At 34.7% G+C, this 22,101-nt stretch overlaps 1 protein-coding gene across 7 annotated transcripts in view; it reads right to left on the reverse strand.

Annotated features, from left to right (window-relative positions):
- Positions 1-2,590: 2,590 nt before the first annotated feature.
- Positions 2,591-22,101, reverse strand: part of LOC127867736 (tetraspanin-1-like) — a 32,427-nt gene continuing 12,916 nt past the window's right edge. For 4 of the 7 annotated variants that reach the window (XM_052409095.1, XM_052409094.1, XM_052409093.1 and 1 more), the window contains exons 2-8: positions 17,319-17,462; positions 16,564-16,830; positions 16,090-16,164; positions 15,381-15,488; positions 12,487-12,678; positions 11,850-11,933; positions 2,591-6,162 (exon numbers count right to left, since the gene is read on the reverse strand). In XM_052409095.1, coding sequence (XP_052265055.1) covers positions 6,091-6,162; positions 11,850-11,933; positions 12,487-12,678; positions 15,381-15,488; positions 16,090-16,164; positions 16,564-16,830; positions 17,319-17,378 — 858 coding nt within the window. In that variant the 5' untranslated portion in view covers positions 17,379-17,462 and the 3' untranslated portion in view covers positions 2,591-6,090. Of the gene's footprint in view, positions 6,163-10,252; positions 10,322-11,849; positions 11,934-12,486; positions 12,679-15,380; positions 15,489-16,089; positions 16,165-16,563; positions 16,831-17,318; positions 17,463-17,680; positions 17,765-17,825; positions 17,851-22,101 lie in introns of those variants that run through there. The other 3 variants (XM_052409098.1, XM_052409097.1, XM_052409096.1) reach the window with 3 other exon arrangements.

Below are 22,101 nucleotides of genomic sequence, written 5' to 3' on the forward strand. Positions count from 1 at the left end.
GTGATAACCGGTACTACATTGTACTACCTTATACAAGAACGTAGATCTCTGATGACGTTGCCTTTTTGACGATGCTGCGAAGCATCGTCTAAGTTATCATATCATGAAAAAATTCTTTACAATGGCAACCTATGTAAAAGACCGAGCCAGTCCGATTGAGATAGCTCGATTTTTCTAATCGGCATACCTCGCTGATTATCATTGATAAAGGTTTAGGAAGGTCAGATATAAATAGGACAGCATATTCGGGAAAAGATTTAATAATAGTTTGAAAACGTTAATTTTAAATCAGTTATATTCAATCCATAATATGTTTATAGATCAATGAAACAACTATGCATTTTCTGTATTGTATTTGACATTTATCGTGATTCAGTAAATAAATTGCGAATTAAAACGTGTATAATTAACTTTCAACGCAATCATGAGTGTAAAGAAAACGAATTATTTCGAACCTGCCATTTGTAAACGTTGTAGCGACTATAGTATATAACCAGCATAATAGCCGCATGATATATGTGATACTCGCTCTTCTGCGTGCTTTCTCATTTTGCATATTTAATAAACTTTTCAAACATAAATTACAGAACCACATCAGTGCACATACTATGTTTGACAATTCATTCGTTTGTTAGATATTTTTGCTGTTTTAAACACATATTAGGCCATATCGCGGAGATTTAGTTAACCTTACCATGTGTCCATGGGCGAACTCACGTATTCAAGTGCTCTTTCGACTATGTGCTCATACCCACTTTCAAGTTTTGAATTTATATGCTGAAACGTAATGTTATAACCCACAAACGTTTAACTGTGACAGACAGTTTTTTAAGATAAGTGGTACAAAAATACACGTCGAATACCTTTTTAAAGATATTTCTTGTTATATTTGATCGAGAATGTAACCCGCCTCCCAGTTTCGCTGAAAGGATCAAGTTCTCCACGGGTACTACTTCCCCGTACCCCCAATTTTTTTTTTCGTACCCTACATTTTTTGTACCCAATTATTTTCGTGCCCATTTTTTTTTCGTACCCAAATTTTTGCTCGTAACCAAATTTTTTTTCGCACTCAATTTTTTTCCTACCCATTTTTTTCGTAACCAAATCTTTTTACGTACTTAATTTTTTTTTGGCATAATTTTTGTACCAAAAATTTTCGTACCCATTTTTTTCCTACCCAAAATTTTCGTACCAACATACACAAGTGTGGTGATGTAGATAAACTTAAATAGATGCTTTTTATATCAATCCTCTTCAAAAGCATCGTCACCCCAGTACTTTTAGTACTTTGATTTTATTAAACTGATTACCGGTACGCAATGTATGAGGTTGCTCTTGTGACGTTATTTCTATGACGAAACTCGCAAGTTTTAGCTACACTCTTTGGATTCAAAGGACAACGATTCGGACGTGGCTGTTTGTTTTAAATAGTTTATATTTCTTTTTAAAGACTCGAAAGAATTCAAAACAAATTTCAGACAATGTGTTTTTCATGCATAGTAGGACATTTCGGTAGGAATAAAATAAATCGCTCCGACCAGTCATTCGATTTCGTATATCGTGATTTTGGTCACAATTGTTAGCATTAAAAACAGTTTCCAAAAAAAATGAATAGTGTGCCTTAAATAAATTTAGGTAAATGGACGGAATAACAGAAAATGGAAGTGCATATCGTTGTTGTTATAAGTAATTGTATTTAAGTTTTCATGGAGGTAAGCGTGTCGTTTACTATTTTTTATGACTGATGTTAAAGGCATACATGTTTATAACTTTTGCCCAGTTTTTTGAAGATCCGAAGATTGCACCTATAATGTATTTAAAGGGGCCTTTTCACAGATTTTGGCATTTTTTTACTTATTCATTAAATGCTTTATATTGATAAATGACATTGGATCGTAAAAGCTCCAGTAAAAAAATCAAGAATAAAATTAAAAAAAGGAAAAGAACATTGCCCGGAGCAGGTTTCGAACCAGTGACCCCTGGAGTCCTGCAAGAGTCCTGAAGTAAAAATGCTTTAGCCTACTGAGCTATTCCGCCAAGTATACATACTTGTCGTATTTTATACCTTATATAAGCAATCTTCGTAGTTTCACAAAATTTAACGACAAAGACAGAACTCTCCAAATTATTCAATCGTTTCGCGTTGCAACGCTTTATAATTTTTAGGTTTTCAAATCGTCAAAAGATGCATATAATGGCTATATTAGACCATGGTAAATGTTCAGTATTACTGTTTCCTCACACATATCATAACTAAAACGAAAATTTGCGAATCTGAAACAACTTTTTTCAATTTTGTCAATTTACCAAAGCGTGAAAAGATCCCTTTAAAGCGATCGATCTTTCACGCCACACTACGTACACTGATGTTTATCAGTTCTGCAAAGTTATTTGATAATATACACAATCTGGACACAGGCGTGTCCCGAAAAATACATTTGAACACTGTAGATTCTGACAGCAACTTTTATCAAAATAGAAGTTAGTTGCCCTGCTTTAAAAAACAATATAAATATATGTTTGTTTTAAGTGAACAGTACAGTATTACACAACTCACAAATGTGTTGAATAAACAGCAAAATTCACGAAAGCCAGAACAGAGATTTATTAATAAAACAACAAATATTAAAAAATAGGGATTAATCACAGATTTGGTATGCATAATCCATGCGCACATAACGACAAAACAATTGTGTACTTCACTATACATGTAATACGAGTAAAAAATATAAAATAATCCTAAAGCGTCACAACATTATAATATTTTCAGCTTATTAAGGATAACATCTTGTTTGGAGACCATTCGATTGGTGTTAATAATGACATGTTTCATAATTATTTATCTATCATTATATTATTATCTTTGGAATTATTAGTATTATTGTTATTATATTATTTTTATTATTGTTATTATATTATTATTATATTAATTATTATTATAAGTATTAGTATTATTTTTATTATATTTTATTATTACAATTAAAATTATTATCATTATCATTATTATTAATATTATAATTATTATTCAAAGATCAACATTCAAAATTATTGCATTCACAGCGATAAACAATACAACATTTACTGTCGGAACATCATCGTGTATTCGTGAAAGAACATCTTAAAAACAACAAAGCGACATTTGCGCATAACCTTATATTAATATTTTAGTCTAGAATACAAACAAATCCGTAGTGGATGAAATCTTCTCATATTGTTTACGCGTCTCTGTGTGGCCTGTTTGGTTTCTATACACAGGGAACGTTTCCTGTTTGTATCACACCGTCCAGCGGTAAAGGTACTCGTTTCCTATCACAATTTGGGTCTTGTTCTGGGAAAACTTGGCTTAATGCACGTGCGTAAGGGTCGTAAGAACATGCACAGTCAGCGCAGGCTTATCAGGGAAGACACTTTGCGCTTTTATGGTATTTTTTCCTTGAAAGTACGTCTCTTTCAAACATTGTGCAGTTTAGGCCGTAAGTGCCGTCTCCGATAGCCTGTTCGGACTGCACACGCCGTAGGCACCGTTGCCCAGAACGAGATTCATTTACTTCATTATATGGCAATCAATGTTTAAATCATGTTGTGCAATTATAAGATACAATTTAAAACACGCAAGAAGCAAACGGATAACAAATATTACGTTTTTAAACTCACTCGTAGGTCGCTACGTGTAATAATTGTCAAATACATTTGAACGTGCATTTATATCAAATACAATGTACACACAAAATAGAATGGTCCCTCATTCAACTTCTTAATTCGTCGTGAGCACACAAACATAACAAATATCACTAAAAACACATCTGATTCACAGAAAACTGTATATGGACGGATTATAGAGTTCATCTTTTTGTTGTGTCCTACTTTGTTTACTCTACAAATCGTATAAAAAGCAAGGTACAAACACACAAACACACACGAACAATTATGCAAAGTTTGTATCATTGATTACTTTTCAACTTGATATGACAGAAAGGAGTGTGTAGCAATACCTCACAGATGTTAAGTAAACGAAAAGTCAACAAACTTCCACAAATGCTTTTTGAAGACTCAAAATTATTTACTCAGCAACTTAAATCAATACACATTTCGTACTGTTAGCGTACATATTCTGCTTTCTGTTTTGTAAAATTATTGCGTACTAGTATATGAATAATACTATTGCGTAGTTCTTTATGAATTTAAAACTAAGAACAATCCCGTACTGTTTTTTGAAAATCTCTCACGTATAGTAACAGTGCGTACTGTAACAACAACATCCTGTCATTTTTTACATTGGCTTACTAGATGCCTTGTTGTAGATCCCTTTGTGTTTATTTCTTTATATAGCATAATATTTCGCGACGGTGGAAATTAAACAAAGAAAATTGCATGATTATGTGTCGTTAATAACAATAAAGCATAAGTTTCTCACTGTTAAATTCGCATAAGAACTATTTGGACAAAAATAAAAATATAAAAAAACATGAAAAAATGCATAAAGGAAATACACGTGTATACATACAGCATGGAAAAAAACTCTGACATGAAATAACAAAAACCAAACACGGTATATAATGATGAACATATTATCTTGACATGAATACAAACATACCTAACACTCAATTGAGCAGACATATCAATAAATAAAAATGAGTTAAGAAAGCATTATGCTTGCAGTAACATGATAGAATTCAAAATGCATGTGCGTCTGGCAAAACACGAGGGCTAAGGTTTTTACGAACTATTTTATCAGCCTTTTTTAAAATATTTTTCGAGAACCATTTAAGAACTCTGTCAAAATATATTAAGAAAAATTGTATGAGTGTTTTCAAGCCTGTAAGTTTTGACCAAGTGACCTAGCTAGTTGTTTATGCCATGTGTCTCAATTTCAAACTCGAAGGACATGGTATTGGTTCAAACAAATTATCACCAAGTTTTATTTGGCAATACATATGAGTCGCGTTCTGAGAAACCTGGGAATAATGCATGTGCGCAAAGTGTCGTCCCAGATTAGCATGTGCAGTCCGCACAGACTAATCAGGGACGACACTTTCCGCCTTAACTGGATTTTCGTGAAGAAGAGATTTCCTTTAAACTAAAAATACCATAAAAGTGTCGTCCCTGATGCAGACTGCACAGGCTAATCTGGGACGACACTTTACGCACATGCATTATGCCCAGTTTTCTCAGAACGCGACTGATATGGTCTCTTGAGTGTTCTTCAGTGCTTTTCTTTAATTTGACCTAGAGACGTAATTGTTGATTCAACTTTCGATCTTTTCCGAAATGTAATTAAGGAAAATGTTCTGACTAAGTTTCATAAACATTGGGAAATAAAAGTGGCCTCTATATTTTTTCAGAAGCTTTCTTAATCTGACATAGTGATCTAGATTCTGACCCCATTTAACACAGATGCAAACTCATCTGATATATATTCAGGACCTTTATTCAGAACACGTTTCTTTACGAGTGTGAAATAAATGCGACATCAAGAGAGTTTACACTGTTTAATTTTAAGTTTTTATTTAGTTTCAAGGGGACATACAAGTGCTTTTAAAACGGCCTTGCACTGTTTCAAACAGTGAAATATAACAGTAACCTAAACCGGCACTGGAACCATTTTTTGAACTTACCCGAGATATCATTGGGACAAATGTTATTCGCCACTTTCGTGATGGCATGATGGCATGATGGCATATATGTGAATTATATGGTGTTGAAAAGCTTATTCTATATGTTGATATATTTACTTTGTTATTAACCCCACGAGACTCATTTCAACCCCGTTTGAGATTATAGAAAAAAAAATCCGACCACGATTAATGAAGATTGGGAAGTAAATGTCACATCAAGAGCATTCATAAAAAAATGTTTACGACGCACGACGGAGGACGAACAAGCAATGATCGCGAAAGCTCATCGTGAGCACGTCGTGCTAAAGTGAGCTAAATCTACATACACATAATCGCTGCTTCATTCTGATACATATTTTTGTTGTAGTATTTCCTTATCATAAACCCATTGATTGTCTTTCACGGATATTAAGCAAGTTACCGAAACGCATATTGTTTCTATGTCGTTAAAATGAGAATTTTACTGTTGATTCTGTTAGAAGTTGGCTTCTGGTTCTACTTTCCGTGCGTCTATATACAACAGCAGCGCAGTGAGGAGCAATAGAATCTGAAAAGAAAGACCAACACAATTGGAATGACCATTCCGTAGCACCAAATTAATATTTATAAACATTATTTGCCCGTGATGTATCATGGTATGACTATTATGTAGAAATACATGACCATTCGCATGTATTAACTGACCATTTTCATGTATTAACTGAACATTCTCGCGTATTAACTGACCTTTCTCATGTATTAACCGACCATTCGCATGCATGTACTAACCTTTCTCGTGTATAAACTGACCATTATCAGCATGTATTAACTGACCATTTTCATGTATTAACTGACCATTCTCATGTATTAACTGACCATTCTGTAATATTCATTGACCATTAAATAGTTAAAGGGCACCGTCAGTCATTTGCTAACGGTATTTATACTTCATGTATGTAGGCTGTGAATGAATGTGCTGTATTGAGCGTCACACTGCTGTTTTAAATCAACACTAAAACAATGATTATTATAAGTAATATACGTTATGGATGCAAATGCTACAAACCAAAAACATGACAATATCGAAGGTGATGACCACATCTGTTTGGTACGTTGATTTTAAACGTCTTGCTTGGCATCAACGTTTTTAAATGTGTCAATATTATAAAAGATAGCAGACATTGTTAAGCACGTCCTCAAAAAATGAATTAAACGGAAGAGAGGCGGAACCAAGTTTTACAATGCTCCCCATCAGAAAACAAAATGTAACAGTTGTTTGATAAATATTGTTTGAATACACCACAGGTGGTTAGCGTGTTGCTATGATATTAAATAGTGAAATCATAATTTTGAATGATAAATAATCATATTATAACGAACAATCAACTTTCCTTTTTTTTTAAATTCACTATCAAATATCTATATAACAAGGTATTAAACACGAAATCACCCGAAAACAGGGTGCATCGCTTTGAACAGCCATTACTTCAACAACTTTGCAGCGATTTTCACGAACCCGGTCTTTTTCAACGCAGAAATGAATTTTCTTTCTGGAAAGGTATATATCTTGTTATATTTCATCACATGCTGGGTCAAATTTAAGAAATAAAACGATACACAATTCGTGTGACCTACTTAACAGCGATCAGACAGGATTCATGAATGAAATATCCAGGTGCAAGACACACCTTCGCATTGGACCTATGAAATCACTCGTGTGTTTAAAATGTCAGTTAGTTGAAATGTATGTAAACAAAGGTTTCAAACGGCGCTGGACAGTTAGTTTTGATACATAATGCAACGGCAAAATATTTTTTCATACGTTTTATTGAATAATGGTATCGAGGTCCGTGAACTTTGCAGGGAAAATGCCCTTTACTCCGTTAATATTTCAGTCTTAGATCCGGTCTGATATATGTCAAGTGGGTCACTCGAGTTGTGTATTGTGTTATTTCTTAAAAGTTGACTCAGTATTTGTAACAATATTGCAAGACATGTACATTTCCAGAAAAGAAATTCATTTATGCCTTGAATAAGACCAAGATCGTGACAATCGCTTCAAAATTGATGAAGTAATGGCTGTTCAAAGCGATGCACCCTGTTTTCGGGTGATTTTGAGTTGAATACCTTGTTATATATATATTTGATAGTGATTTTTTCGCTATATAGAGAATAATAGGTAAGTGTTGATTATAGATCAGGTTTATCATGCGAGGCTTAGAAAACAAAAAGCACGAGCCTTGGCGAGTGCTTTTTCGTTTTCGTGCCGAGCATGATAAACCTGATCTATAATCAACCCTAATCTATTATTCTATTTATCCCACTTTTTATTTTGTAAACCTTTTTGTTTAAAGCGGGTATATACGATTTTGTCAAATATTTATGAATTTATATAAACTGTTTAAAAAACTTATTATATATATAATTCCATATAAATTAAAATAAAAGTTAAGAAGAACATGTGTCGAAAAATGCGAAATAAGCCAGATATTTAATTCTGAAATTGAAAACGGCTGTACAGCCGAATTCGCCAACATGAATACCATACATGTACGATTTGAATCTAAACTTAGTTTAACGGTTTATTTGAATTCCTGCAACGATATCTATTCCTACGACACACGAACACTATCTCCGATCCTAATACAAAGACGAATGCTTCGGTTATTGTAGGAAAATATGTACGTCACTATCGGCTCGGGGCGCTAATTTGTCTTTGCTGCATTTTATGAAATTCGGCTTTAATGTATAATTTTTCTTGCCTATTTTGTGTTATTGTAACATATTTTATCAATATATTACAATTAAACACATATAAAAAATCGTATATACCCGCTTTAAACAAAATTAGTTTGACTGGATAATTTCGATGGATTTATGACGTCATTTCGTCGAAATATTGACGTCATTTCCTGCCGTTGATTATAGATGATATTTAATCAACGGGGCTTTAATCAACCGAATTCGCTGTAAAAGTGGGATAAAATATGATTATTTATCATTCAAAATGATGTTTTCACTAATTAATATCAAAGCCAGACGCTAACCACCTTTTTATATAACAAGGTATCCAACTCAAAATCACCCGAAAACGGGGTGAATCGCTTTGAACAGCCATAACTTCATCAATTGTGTAGCGACTTTCACGATCTTGGTCTTATTCAACGCAGAAATGAATTTCCTTTTATGGTATAATGTAAGCGCTACAAAACCAATAACGTATACTGTGGTGCGAAGATACTTTAAACTAAGTTTCTATAAAGCGACTATAATAATTAAAATTCATTAATGTTATGAGATACAATTTATAAATGAGTGTGACTCATTAATCTCTTGTACACATTGTCTTAATATTTTATCAAAATGTTAAAAAACATATTTTTGTAAGAATCCGAGTAAAAAGCACAAATATTTAAGATCATACATGTTAAAAACAACAAAGCATACACGCCAAAGAAAATCCCTCACAAGACATTACAATACCAAAGCCGCAGTTATAAAAGAAACAACATACATTATTCACGAACATTTTACTGTTATATATACTGTAATTTCCACAAGCATAATTCACCATAATAATTGTGTCCTAGGCAGATTGTGCTTAAGCAACCAATCAGACCTGAATTCGAATTAACGCGGTTAATTACCTTCCAGAAAACACTCATATTGTTAGCCATTTTACTCTGTTTATGGGATTAAAGTCAGGTAAGATAAACTGTTGGACGCGGGAAGCAAATTTGAGTCCTGACGGGAACACAAGAACACAAGCAAGCAGTGGTGAGATATAGAACACAAGCAAGCAGTGGTGAGATATAGCATGCGAGAGTAAGCTTAATGATTTCCACAAGCTGCCATACCATGCAGTCTACATACAGTGTTACCAGTTAGACATACCATGCAGTCTACATACAGTGTTACCAGTTAGACATACCATGCAGTCTACATACAGTGTTACCAGTTAGACATACAATGCAGTCTACATACAGTGTTACCAGTTAGACATACCATGCAATTTACATACAGTGTTACCAGTTAGACATACAATGCAGTCTACATACAGTGTTACCAGTTAGACATACAATGAAGTCTACATACAGTGTTACCAGTTAGACATACCATGCAGTCTACATACAGTGTTACCAGTTAGACATACCATGCAGTCTACATACAGTGTTACCAGTTAGACATACCATGCAGTCTACATACAGTGTTACCAGTTAGACATACCATGCAGTCTACATACAGTGTTACCAGTTAGACATACAATGCAGTCTACATACAGTGTCACCAGTTAGACATACCATGCAGTCTACATACAGTGTTACCAGTTAGACATACCATGCAGTCTACATACAGTGTTACCAGTTAGACATACCATGCAGTTTACATACAGTGTTACCAGTTAGACATACCATGCAGTCTACATACAGTGTTACCAGTTAGACATACAATGCAGTCTACATACAGTGTTACCAGTTAGACATACCATGCAGTCTACATACAGTGTTACCAGTTAGACATACCATGCAGTCTACATACTGTGTTACCAGTTAGACATACCATGCAGTCTACATACAGTGTTACCAGTTAGACATACCATGCAGTCTACATACAGTGTTACCAGTTAGACATGCCATGCATTTTACATACGGTATTACCATTTAGACCATTCCGGTCTTTTCTCGCATAGTGACCAGTATTATGATCCCGAAGAGTATTAGACAGAGCTGAAAATAATCTCATAATGCATAACAATACATATTTATAGCTCGACATATACACGAGAACGTTTATTACTGATTGACAATGTCATACATGATCCGCATTCGTACATGTAGTGAGGTATTTTGATCATGTTTTGTATAGTTCTTCGCAATTAGATACGGTTTTTCAAACTTGAAATAAAGGCCATGTTAGGTTACAACTTGAATGGATAAAGTCGATAACCAAATAACTATTACTTTACAATTATTGTAACTTGGGCATTATTATTTTGCCAAACATAAATCTACAATCATTTTTAATTCATTATTAGAACATTTACAAGCATTATCGTATCAAAAGCATAATAAAAATGGAGCTTAAACAACCCTCAGAATCGGGTTAAATATCATGTCTAATGAAGCATGCACATTTTCAGAACGATGACAGTGGTCTCTCCTGCATTGTTACACTGGTATTATTACCACTTTAAATTTTTCGAAAATGTAAAACTTTCCTTTATTTGATCTCTTCTATAGAATTACTTGTTAATATTATTTATTTATCACATCACAAACATCAAACATTATGATACTTATTTGTACAAGTACCCGTTCATTTAACAATTTAAATTGCTATTTAAAGAGAAATGTCCCATTTGATAAAAGATTTCTTCCTAAGCTTTATACAATTTTAACTGGTCTTATAGAAATCTTACTAATAATATAATCGAATTTACAAACGACCTATCAATTGCGTTGTTAAATATTTATTAACGCTCTATTAGAGATAATTAATACTACAAATGTTCACTTTCAAAATGTATGACATAATTTAGTTTAGTTTGTTACATTGATAGTATCAAAAGATCTTTAAATAACCTTTTTTATTTATAGGTTTTTATTGTTTGGTTTTGTTCGTATATTGCTTTTTGATACAACGTTGAACATTTTCAGAAAAGAACAAGCTATGTGTTTGGTCTCTATCGACAAAGAATCCTCTTCGTTGACTAAATTTTATACCAGTAGCTGCACCTGTATAGGTAATCAATATTTAACGCGGCACAGTGTTGCGATCCATAGGGCTCTATTTGTTAGGTAATTGATTAGAGAAACTATGAATGTCGACCACGGTTCCTCAGAAATATCATTTATTTAGAACCGCGCAATTATTAATAGTAATAGCTTTTTGTGCTCTATTTCCTTCACAAAGGCAATCGTGGTGTAACATTTCAGGTCAGTTTGATGTGTATCGAGCTATCGGAAAAATACTAAATAAGTTATCAAAACGTATAGATTTGACCTAACTAAAATACGGAGAAATCAACAAGTCCACAGTGTTTACCTAACAGTAACTTCAAATTACATTTGCAATCGTATCCATTTAATAATACTGCAATAAGAAATAATCGTTTAACTATAGCAATCAAAGCAGAAGGTAATCATACAATGACATAATCATGAACTATATACCACGTTAATCAAATTTCAATTATATGTAAAAAAAAATACAATTCCATTCCATTATCAGTGCACTTTTATGAGCCCAACTCACCTGGAAAACACCAATGCCCACAAGCACGCCAATAACAATTTTGGAGTTACCAAGGGTTTGCTCCCACAACTTGTCGTAGCATCCCTGTGGAAACAAGACAAACGGTTTTAGCGACTCACATTTATACAAATATAAATATCATATTTGTTAGTGTAAAAAAAAGAGCAAAGAATGTATTGATGCGGATTTGTTTCTTTGGGATTAATTGTACTTTAACAATGCTTTCCATTTGAAAAGTAGCTCAATCTTGTCAAACAACGCCCAACTAGCAGCGCTTGTGAATTACTAGAAGCACGATTTCACGAAGCTTGATGCTTCTAAAAGACAGACTAGTTAAAAGCACGAGCATATTTTAAATGTTAAAAATCAAACTTTGCAACAACGTTTTTCATAAACACATATAAGCGATAAAAATACAAGAAATCGCATTTCAATCGACAAAATCATAACCTTCTGTCCACATACTAGTGCGGGATGCTTGTACTTCTAGGGTAAAACGGCATGCACATAGTCTATATTCCGTTCTTAACAGTTGTAAATGAATGTCTTCGTTATGTGTATTTTAATATAATGTAAATTTAAATATTAACTTAAAATTATTGGCCGTGTAAAAGCATCGAAGATAAAAAAGTCTCACCGTATCCAGGTAGCTGTTTGCATCACTGGCAGTGCCCGATGGTGGCAATACGGCGCATGTAACGGTCGAAGCTGATGACGGCAATTCCTTACAGCAGGCTAGAGGTGTATCTATCCTATACGTAGAGTACGTTCTGTTCCACTTAACGGCGCTGTTGAAGTCTTCATAGCCGTCCACTCCGCAGCATTTCGCCTAAGATATAAAAGTGAATACACAACTATACACGAACGGCATTTCAGGACCAAATTATTCACAAATAATATGTTCGCGCTTGCAGTGATGATTACTTTTTATTAGCATATTTGTTAAATGTGTTGAGATTACAACGGGATTGTCGTGTGGGTTACAAATGTGACGATTTGAACGCATGTATAATTAATAACAAATCACATTTGCATAATGCTAACCTTGTTTTTTTTTTCCTTATGTGTGATTATAATTAACTGAGACAACTGACAATTAACTATTAACCCTGTTTAATGCGACCAAGATCAAGTTCTTGCCATCACTAGATTTTCAAATTGTGTATGAACATTACACAGCTCCGTTTTGACTCTTTCTCATCCCGCATACTTCTTTGCATGCACTGAGCAAGCCACGCCCGCTTTGTGAATACGTCTAGACTTGAATCATCGAACTTCCTAAATACAAGTCCGATGCATCCCTAGCCCACATTTCTTATTTTGTTTAGCATACCGTTCAATCGACCAACACAACGTCTGTGGTTCATCCATCGGCTGAGCTAGTAGATACATGTCGGTTAAAAGCGGAGTGTAAGTATTTCCTTATTCTTTATATTTTCCGTATTGAATTGAGCAGGTTTGAGTGTGTTCTCCGAGAGCCTAAGTAAGAAGGACTATGTGAACGTAATCCCTATCTTCCTAGCTACTTACTTTTAAGAAATCCGTTAGTTTGTGGTCAAAAATCAAACAAAATTCACCACTCAGTCAAACTCTAATTATATAGGATTTATACCAAAGATAAATATGAACAACATTTTATTGAAATCTTTAATCATTTGTCTTCGGTTGTTCCAAATCACAGCATCCCACATGAACACACAACGTTTTTATCAACGTTTAAATTCGAGTGGGGTTTGAAAAACAGCTCAAAACAACGGCCGTGGCTACTTATTAGATGGTCATGCCAACGGCTACAAAAATAAAATAATGCCCCATGCCATCGGCTGAGGCAATGGAAAATGGCATGATGAGATGTGGACGTAACTCCTTCACCATATTCGATAGATATTTTGATCACAAAAACAATTTTAAGATTTTCATTCGTATTTTTTTATAAAATGGGATGGGTGAGTGGATTTCTTTTAAAAGAATTCATACTTGAACATTATTGAAACAAGTCATTTACACGCAATATGTCTCCACATCATGTAGAGTACACTTGACTCTCGCTATGCCGAAGTCGGATATATCGAAGTAATGGAAACTTCGAACATACAAGTTCATTCCCTTCTCAAATTTGAGATACAAGGTTTTTCTTAATTGAAACGCATGAATGCATTTACAAACTTAAAGACAGCTACATGAAGGCTGAAAGTAATGTTGGAATCTCCTACTGGAGAGCTTTCAGCATCGTTTTTCATCTGTATCTCGTTATAACTAGTCAGATGTGTAAATCGGGTTACTCGAATATCTTTTATCTCGAAATAATTTGTATGGTTTATGAACTTCGTCGATTCCACTGTACTTCGAAGGAGTTTGTAAAATGTGTTTGGCATGCGTTGTACTATATGATTTCCTTCTATCCTTTTGTTAAAATAGCGATAATTATGGCAAAACTCTTATTACGACCTAACTTTCGATCTATATCGCTTGTGGCTTTCTTTCAATATTAAAACGTTGATAACAATGTTGTGTGTTCATGTGGGATGCTGTAATTTGAAATAACCGAAGACAAATGATTACATATTTCAATAAAATGTTGTTCATATTTATCTATGGTCTAAATCCTGTGTAATTAGAGTTTGACTGAGAGATTGGTGAATTTTGTTTGATTTTTGACCACATTCTAACGGATGTCTTTAAAAGTAAGCAGCTAAGAAGGTAGGGTTACGTTCACAAAGTCCTTCTTACTTAGGCTCTCAAAAAACACACTCAAACCTGCTCAATTCAATACGTAAAATATAAAGAATAGGGAAATACGTACACTCCGCTTTTAACCGACATGTATCTACTAGCTAAGCCGATGGATAAACCACAGACGTTGTGTTAGTCGATTGAACGGTGTGTTAAGTATCTTTTAAATCTTTCTGAAAATCTATCTTCATAGTAACTTTTCAATATTTATAAAATAAAATTCACATGCAATTCAAAAGGATGCACTCAATCACATGCAAAAAATGCGTTTAATCAATAAGTGAGTTTCCATTAATCGATTTCGATATAAGCTGCATAAAACACATTCGCAGAAAAACTTAAGCACCGTGCGTTATCTATGGATATGTTTTGAAAGTTTAAGTGGTCTTATATAGAGTACAATAGAACAGTTGATTTCAAATAAATTGTTACACCTTATTTGAAACTAAATGCTAACTTAGTTATTGATGGTGTAACTTAAAAGCATAATTAGGACCGATTCGTTGTTGTAGTTGAAAACAATATCGACGATTTTTTACGCTCACAAGATATAAAGTAGCTTAATGCATATGAGTAAAGTGTCATCCCAGATAAGCCTGTGCAGGCCATACGGGCTTATCGGGAACGACACTTTCCGACTAAAGTAGTATTTCGTTCAGCAGAGACTTAATGCAAACGAAAAATTCAATAAAATCGGAAAATTTCGTCTCTAAATAGCATGTTAGTAAGAACTTATATATATATAGGCAGCGTTATCAGCCAAATATTAATGCAGTTGTATGATAAAATAATACTCACGAATTGCATAACGACGTTCCAGGCCATGGAAACGATGTCAGTTCCGGCGATGCCCTGAAAATCAGACTGTATCTGCTCCTTGAGCGCCTTCTTCGCGGGGTCGTGGAACTGTAACAGAAAAATAGATATGAGCCGCGCTCTGTGAAAACGGCGCTTTATTAATGTGCGTAAAGTGTCGTCCCTGAATAGCCTGTGCAGTCCACACAGGTTAATCAGGGACGACACTTTCCGTTTTCACAGAATTTTTTATTTAAAGAAAGTTTCTTTTTCACAATAATCCAGTTTAGGCGAAACGTGTCGTCGCTGATTAGCCTGTGCGGACTGCTTAGGCTAATCAGGGAGGACACTTCACGCACACGCATTTCCTTATGGCAATTGCCGAAATTTCAACGCCAGATGTGGTTTGGTAAAATAGATGTTTGTAGAAACGAAATGATCGTTTTTATTATTGTTTCGCATGTTTAATTCCATTTTAATTTCCCGCAACGATATCTATTCATACGACATATTGTCACGATTTTAGTGTTCGGGTGTCATATAAATAGATAATATTGTATCTATTTTTGCAGTTTTGTTTAAAAGAATTCGGAACAAAAGTTAACAGTGTTTGGAAACCAACTCAGCTTTCGGATATGTGGTTTTTGTTTTTCCCACTAAATTGTTGAATCTATATTTAACAAAGTGAGAAATAAGTATGTAAAACACAAACCGTTTTTGGAGAGCCGTACAGGATGCCGATGACAACAATTTGAGCCACCAGCAACACGCCGCAAATGATCACGTACTGAATACAGCAAAAACAACATATCAAATTGTTGTTATGAGCTATAATAAAATGCATATGCTGTGTCACATATTACAAACACAAGCAAGATAAATGTCATGTCGGGACAAAACAGAGAGGTAAATTGTACATGTACAACAATTATTTAATGTAAAAAGCTGCATATCAAGTACTCGTATTTTGCCTTAGTAGTAACTGAAATCTGTGACGATACGCATTGCTTTACAATTACATTGTTATTTCTTATGGATTTTACCAGAAATATAGTTTTAAAGAAATAGTGCTTTGCATATAGGAAGTTATAGCCTAAAAAAATATTAGATTTAGACAATCAACATACGACAATCAAGTCCGATGGAAATGCCAATACATGTGCGCAACAATAAACATTACACTCACCAAGATAAGCAAGACCTTGAACTTGCAGCAGCCGCCGCAGCAGCCGAGGAACGCGATGATTGTCAAGAAGAGGCCAAAGAAGATGAGACCGAGGGCGACGCCAAATAGGAGCCCAGTTATGTCGAGCGTGGACAGGTCCACGGTGCCGGCGCCTGTCGCCGACGCCGACTCCTGGAGGCTTTTCTTGACCGTGTCCAGATACCCGTTGAGAATCGAGGAGCCGAAGCGTACGAACAAGCCCAAGGCGAACAGGGCGATACCCAAAAGCTGAAAATATAATGAACGATTATATGAACACGTAATTAAACCCTTAATACGCTGCATGGTAGAATCAAAGGAAAACCTGTGCGAGGTCGCTATCCGGCAATAATGTATTCGACTAATCATAACCTTGGTATCAGGGTTTAAAATACACATGAGTTTAGCAACGACATGCGCCACGCGCCACGATGTCGCAACCGAACAACTCTTTGGTTGGTCGATTAGACCCTCTGTTTCTTGGCTTTGACGTAGTTTACAGATATGAATCACACACGACCTACATATAGGCCGATGAGCTGCCAATTATAAATAATTGCTAGATTAACGAAGATATCGTATATCAATATAACTGCCATGGTTAAAATGGTAATTCGATTGAAAGTGTATGTATGACCCTCGGTATTCCCTTGAAAACGAACATGGAAACAACGTTTACAACTTAAAAATTCATTCTTAAAACCAACTACACTGATGTAAGAAAAGATTTGACTTACGAGAAATATGATGTTCACCAGCACCAAAAATATGCGACACAATACTTGACAGCACCCCATATTGACGCCGATCTGCCCTCTTTCCGCTGCGAGATAATCGCTCTACTTTATGTTTCCAATGCAAACTTTATTATTGACGATTTTCTGAAAATAAAGTACATGTTTATCCATTAACGTAGCGTTGTTTTTTTTCATTAATACGCAAGTACACCAATAGATAATATTATTGAAATGCTTTTTTTTATCGAATACAGAACATTTTGACCAAGCGTTGGCTATTGCGGTCATAACCAACTGTTTGGAGTTCCGATTTGTAGGAAGTAAACAACGAGGTTAAAAGCAAGAGTTAAGATGCACCGGACCTGGAATTTCGCGGATTTAACGCGCGGCCCCCGCACAAAATTTACGAAATGTTTAGTCATTTCGCAATTTAGTATCCACATTGATAAAGCCACTCGTAAAAAGACAAAATGGTTCGTCACGTACACCACTCGCTTATTGTTATACCGGCAATCTTTATCAGTCAAAACGCCGAAAGATCACGGCTAGACATTTAAAACGATCGCGTGCAAATGAAAGACGAAGCAGGAGGAATATAGGAATATATTTAAATGTTTAATTTTGACAACTGTTCCGTACAATTTGCCGTTGTTCGTGATTTAAAGGTTTTTATTTTTATGCGGAGCTTTAAAACAATTTTAATTTTTGAAGATGAAAAGATTCATCATTGTATAAAGTAAACGTCAAACCTTGTAGTTCGTAGCAATAAGAGAAATTTCATTATACTTCTTAAGACAAACAAACAAATGACTAATAAGTCGTTTTGAATGTTAGGTTTGATAAAAGAACTACATGTTTTGAGGTTCGAGTTTAATCGGAATAAATTTTGTGGCTATAGCAAATATGATTACTCAATACAGAGTAAACATTCTTTACAAAATAAACACCATCGCATAACGGACAAGCAATGAAAAAGCTTGATAAAACAAATTCCAACATGTCATTATCTTTTAGGCAATAGTTGTTATTACCCCAGACGTTGAAACCCCACCTTACAGCCAAAGAGACATATAATATGAGCTTCGCTCTGTGAAAAAGGGGATTTAATTCACAGAGCATGTCGACTGTGGACTGCACAGGCTAAACTGAAACGACACTTACGCACATGCATTAAACCACCTTTTCACAGAGAATGGCCCATATGCAAAGCGCACACACGTCGAACTGGTCAATTATTATCAAAACTTATTCTTTTTTTGAATATCTCTTTATCTAATCTGATGCGCAAGTAGTACAATTTCACAATAATGATTTTAATTGCTTGAATACATTAGGGTTTGAAAACGTGCCTATTTATGTACGCATCGGCGACGCTTTAGAATGCGATACCTTTGTGAAATATAGTTCCGCATGTAGAACTGTTAATGTTTGACGTAAGACGGGTATAAAGTTGTACCAATATTTTATCGCCACATTCTTGATACGCTCTTCTCTATGCTCTTACCACTTAATCTTCATTTTCTTACTACGGCAACATGAATGTTTTGGGATGTAGTGAAATTTCAAATCATAAAATATGTATAAAAAATGTAATAAATATGTCGTCTTAAGGTTACGCAAATCCGACACTGTACTTGTCCCGAGAACCAAATTCAAAATATATTAAACAGAAAGTAGCTTTGAAATCAGTTTTTATTATACGAATGAAAAAATGTTTTTTGCATCGTCTGAATCACAATATGATATCGTCATAACATGCTGTCATACGTCACATGATATCGTCATAACATGCTGTCATACGTCATGATAAAAAGCTTTTTTCCTGTATATTACTGAGTATATTTGTAACGAAAACAGTTTCAACACAAGTTAAACATTCGACATACTCATGTTTTGAATAAAATATATCTAATCTAATATGGGGTTTAAAGCTTCCTATGATTCTATATATAGGAATGGCAGAAACTACGCGAAAGATTCTTTCCGTTATAAACTAGATGTATGAGAACTCGTCGCTAAGCAAATGAACGATTCTTCATATTATAAACTGCATGTACTCGTCAATAAGCGCAATTGGTCAATCTTTTGAGGAACCCGCCACTTTGGCTTAACAACCTACTTCTTGCCAATAAAGAGGTACTAAACGATTTTGTACACGCTTAACCCATTTAAGCCTAGTGGACTCTTCCATCCTTCTAAATTGAATCAATTTATTTCCAAAATAAGAGATATCTAGTATATTTATTTCTTGATTTAGAATATATCTTACAGAAATTCCTTTAAGCAAACAGCGCAGACCCAGATGAGACGCTGCATCATGACGCGTCTCATCTGGGTCTACGCTGTTTGCAAAGGCCTTTTTTTTACACGCTAGGCATGAATGGGTCAACCTCCAAGTTGTTAATGGCATCTTAATAATGAAAGACAAGTTATACACGAAAGGTCGTTGATAATCTACGTTCGTAACCTTCATTAAGTGAGACATTAAAAACTGAACATTACATTCCCGGACAGCAATTTATTAAGTCGGGTCATTAGTTTTTTGACGCGTGATATTGTCATTTTCAAATTCGTTTCATCTGCCTTAAAAAAGAATGCGTTCACATGTTTTCATAAGATGTATATATTTATAATCTCGTTTAAACATATTTTATTTCCAAAATAGTTACACAACTACAGAACATATATAGAAATACAACTGTTTTGAAAAAAGGGTAGGACCTAAAGTTCTAACAACATTATTGGTGGTCTTTCCCTGTTCTGTTATTTACATTGCATATATTCGTGACGATAGCGTGATTTTGAAAAGCTGTAAGTTACATGGTCAAGATTACATTTGTATTAAGAAAGCAAAATACAAGTGCGCAAGTAAAATACAAAAGAAAATCATGGTTTGTAAAGCATTGGAAATAAAACATACAGTACAACCTTGAGATTGTGAAGTCCTGTCCAGAAGAATAAACATAACTATGCGCTACAACAACATTATAAAAAACGTTTTGTCGTCTTAATAAATATCTGAACATTTTTAAATATGAAGCAGTTGGTGTCATTATCAAACATGTCATTACCAAAAAGCATTGTATTGCAATTTATTTGTTCAATTGCGTGTAGGGTTTCAAAAAGAGTAGTACGTTGTTCAGAAAAGCGTGGACAGATAAAAAAGAAATGATACACTGATTCAACTTCTCCACATACGCATAAAGGTGAAGGTTCTAAGTGATTGATGAACAAGTGCAATTTCAAATCGCTACAGTTATTCCTTAGTCGAGCATGTAAAATGGACGATTTTCTATCACCAGTATGAAAACATAAAGGAGTTTCGACATTTGGGAGAAATAATTGTTTCAATTTAGTTTTGAATCTTGATAGAGAATCTAACAGTCTTATGTCGCGAGGTAAGTTGTTCCACAGATCTATAGCCGACGGGATAAATGAGCGTGAGTAAAGTTCCGTCCTTCTAGTAACGATTACATAATCATTTGCGTTCCTCAGGTTCCTAGCAGATTGTTGATAGACAGTTGCTGGTAGTAAATTTTGTAAGTAGTCTGGACATAAGCCATTGTGAATTTTGTACATATGTATAAGTTTTAGATACTTCCTACGCTCGGCTAAACTATGCCAGTTGATTTCTGAATACAAGTTAGACAAAGAAACAGATTTTGTGAGACCTGTGACTATTCTTGCCGCTTCATTTTGTATTTTATTTAACATTTCTTTTTCGTAAAGAGCACATCCGTCCCAAACGACACATGCATACTCAAGTAGTGGTCGTAGGTGGGAAATATAAATTTGATTTAATGTTTTTCTTGAGACCGTGTATTTAATTTTTCGCATAATTCCAAGTATTTTCGATGACGATTTTACTATATTAGTGATATGCTCGTGCCATTTGCCGTTTGAGCTGAGTGTAAGACCGAGGTGTTTGTGGTTTTCTACAAAATTGACCGGTACATTATTAAATAAAACATGTGGTTGGGGAACAGCATGGTGTGATGAAAACAACATAGCCACGGTTTTATGTGGATTAAAATCTACAAGCCATTGTTTTGCCCAGTTACTTATAACTTGTAGGTCATGGTTCAGAACAATTTCAATGTTATATATATTTGAGGTAGTACATGAGAGGGAAGTGTCATCGGCAAAAAGGCGGGCAGTACATTGAAGGTGCTTGACTATGTCGTTTACATAAACAAGAAAAAATAATGGGCCTAGAACAGATCCCTGTGGAACACCGGCATTAAGCTCTAACGTTTGAGATATTGATGCTCCAACCACGACTTTTTGAGTGCGACTCCCTAGATAACTTTTTATCCAATTAAGTAAATTACCATCAAATCCATTTTGTTTAAGTTTGAAGAGTAGTCCTGTGTGCCAGACGCGGTCGAACGCTTTAGAAATATCACAGAAAACCATGCATGTGAGTTTCTTTTCATCAATACCTTTCGTTATTTGATCAAAAATGTCGATTAATTGAGCGACTGTGGAGTGACCTTTTAAGAAGCCCGACTGGTTGGAGTATATAAGTTTGTTAGCAAGAAGGTGGTTGTATAAATGTTTATAAACTATCCTCTCCATCAGCTTGCCTAAGCAACTTAACAATGAGATAGGACGGTAGTTAGAAGGATTATTCGGTTCTCCCTTTTTAAATAGAGGCATTACAATCGCTTCTTTCCATTGGGCGGGATATGTACTTTCGTTAAGTGATTTGTTAAAGAGGATACACAAAGGCTTAGCAATAGAATTACACGTTTTTTTAAGGACAATATGACTTATAAGTTAA

Source organism: Dreissena polymorpha, chromosome 2 (assembly GCF_020536995.1).
Source record: "Dreissena polymorpha isolate Duluth1 chromosome 2, UMN_Dpol_1.0, whole genome shotgun sequence".
NCBI classification, from domain to species: domain Eukaryota; kingdom Metazoa; phylum Mollusca; class Bivalvia; order Myida; family Dreissenidae; genus Dreissena; species Dreissena polymorpha.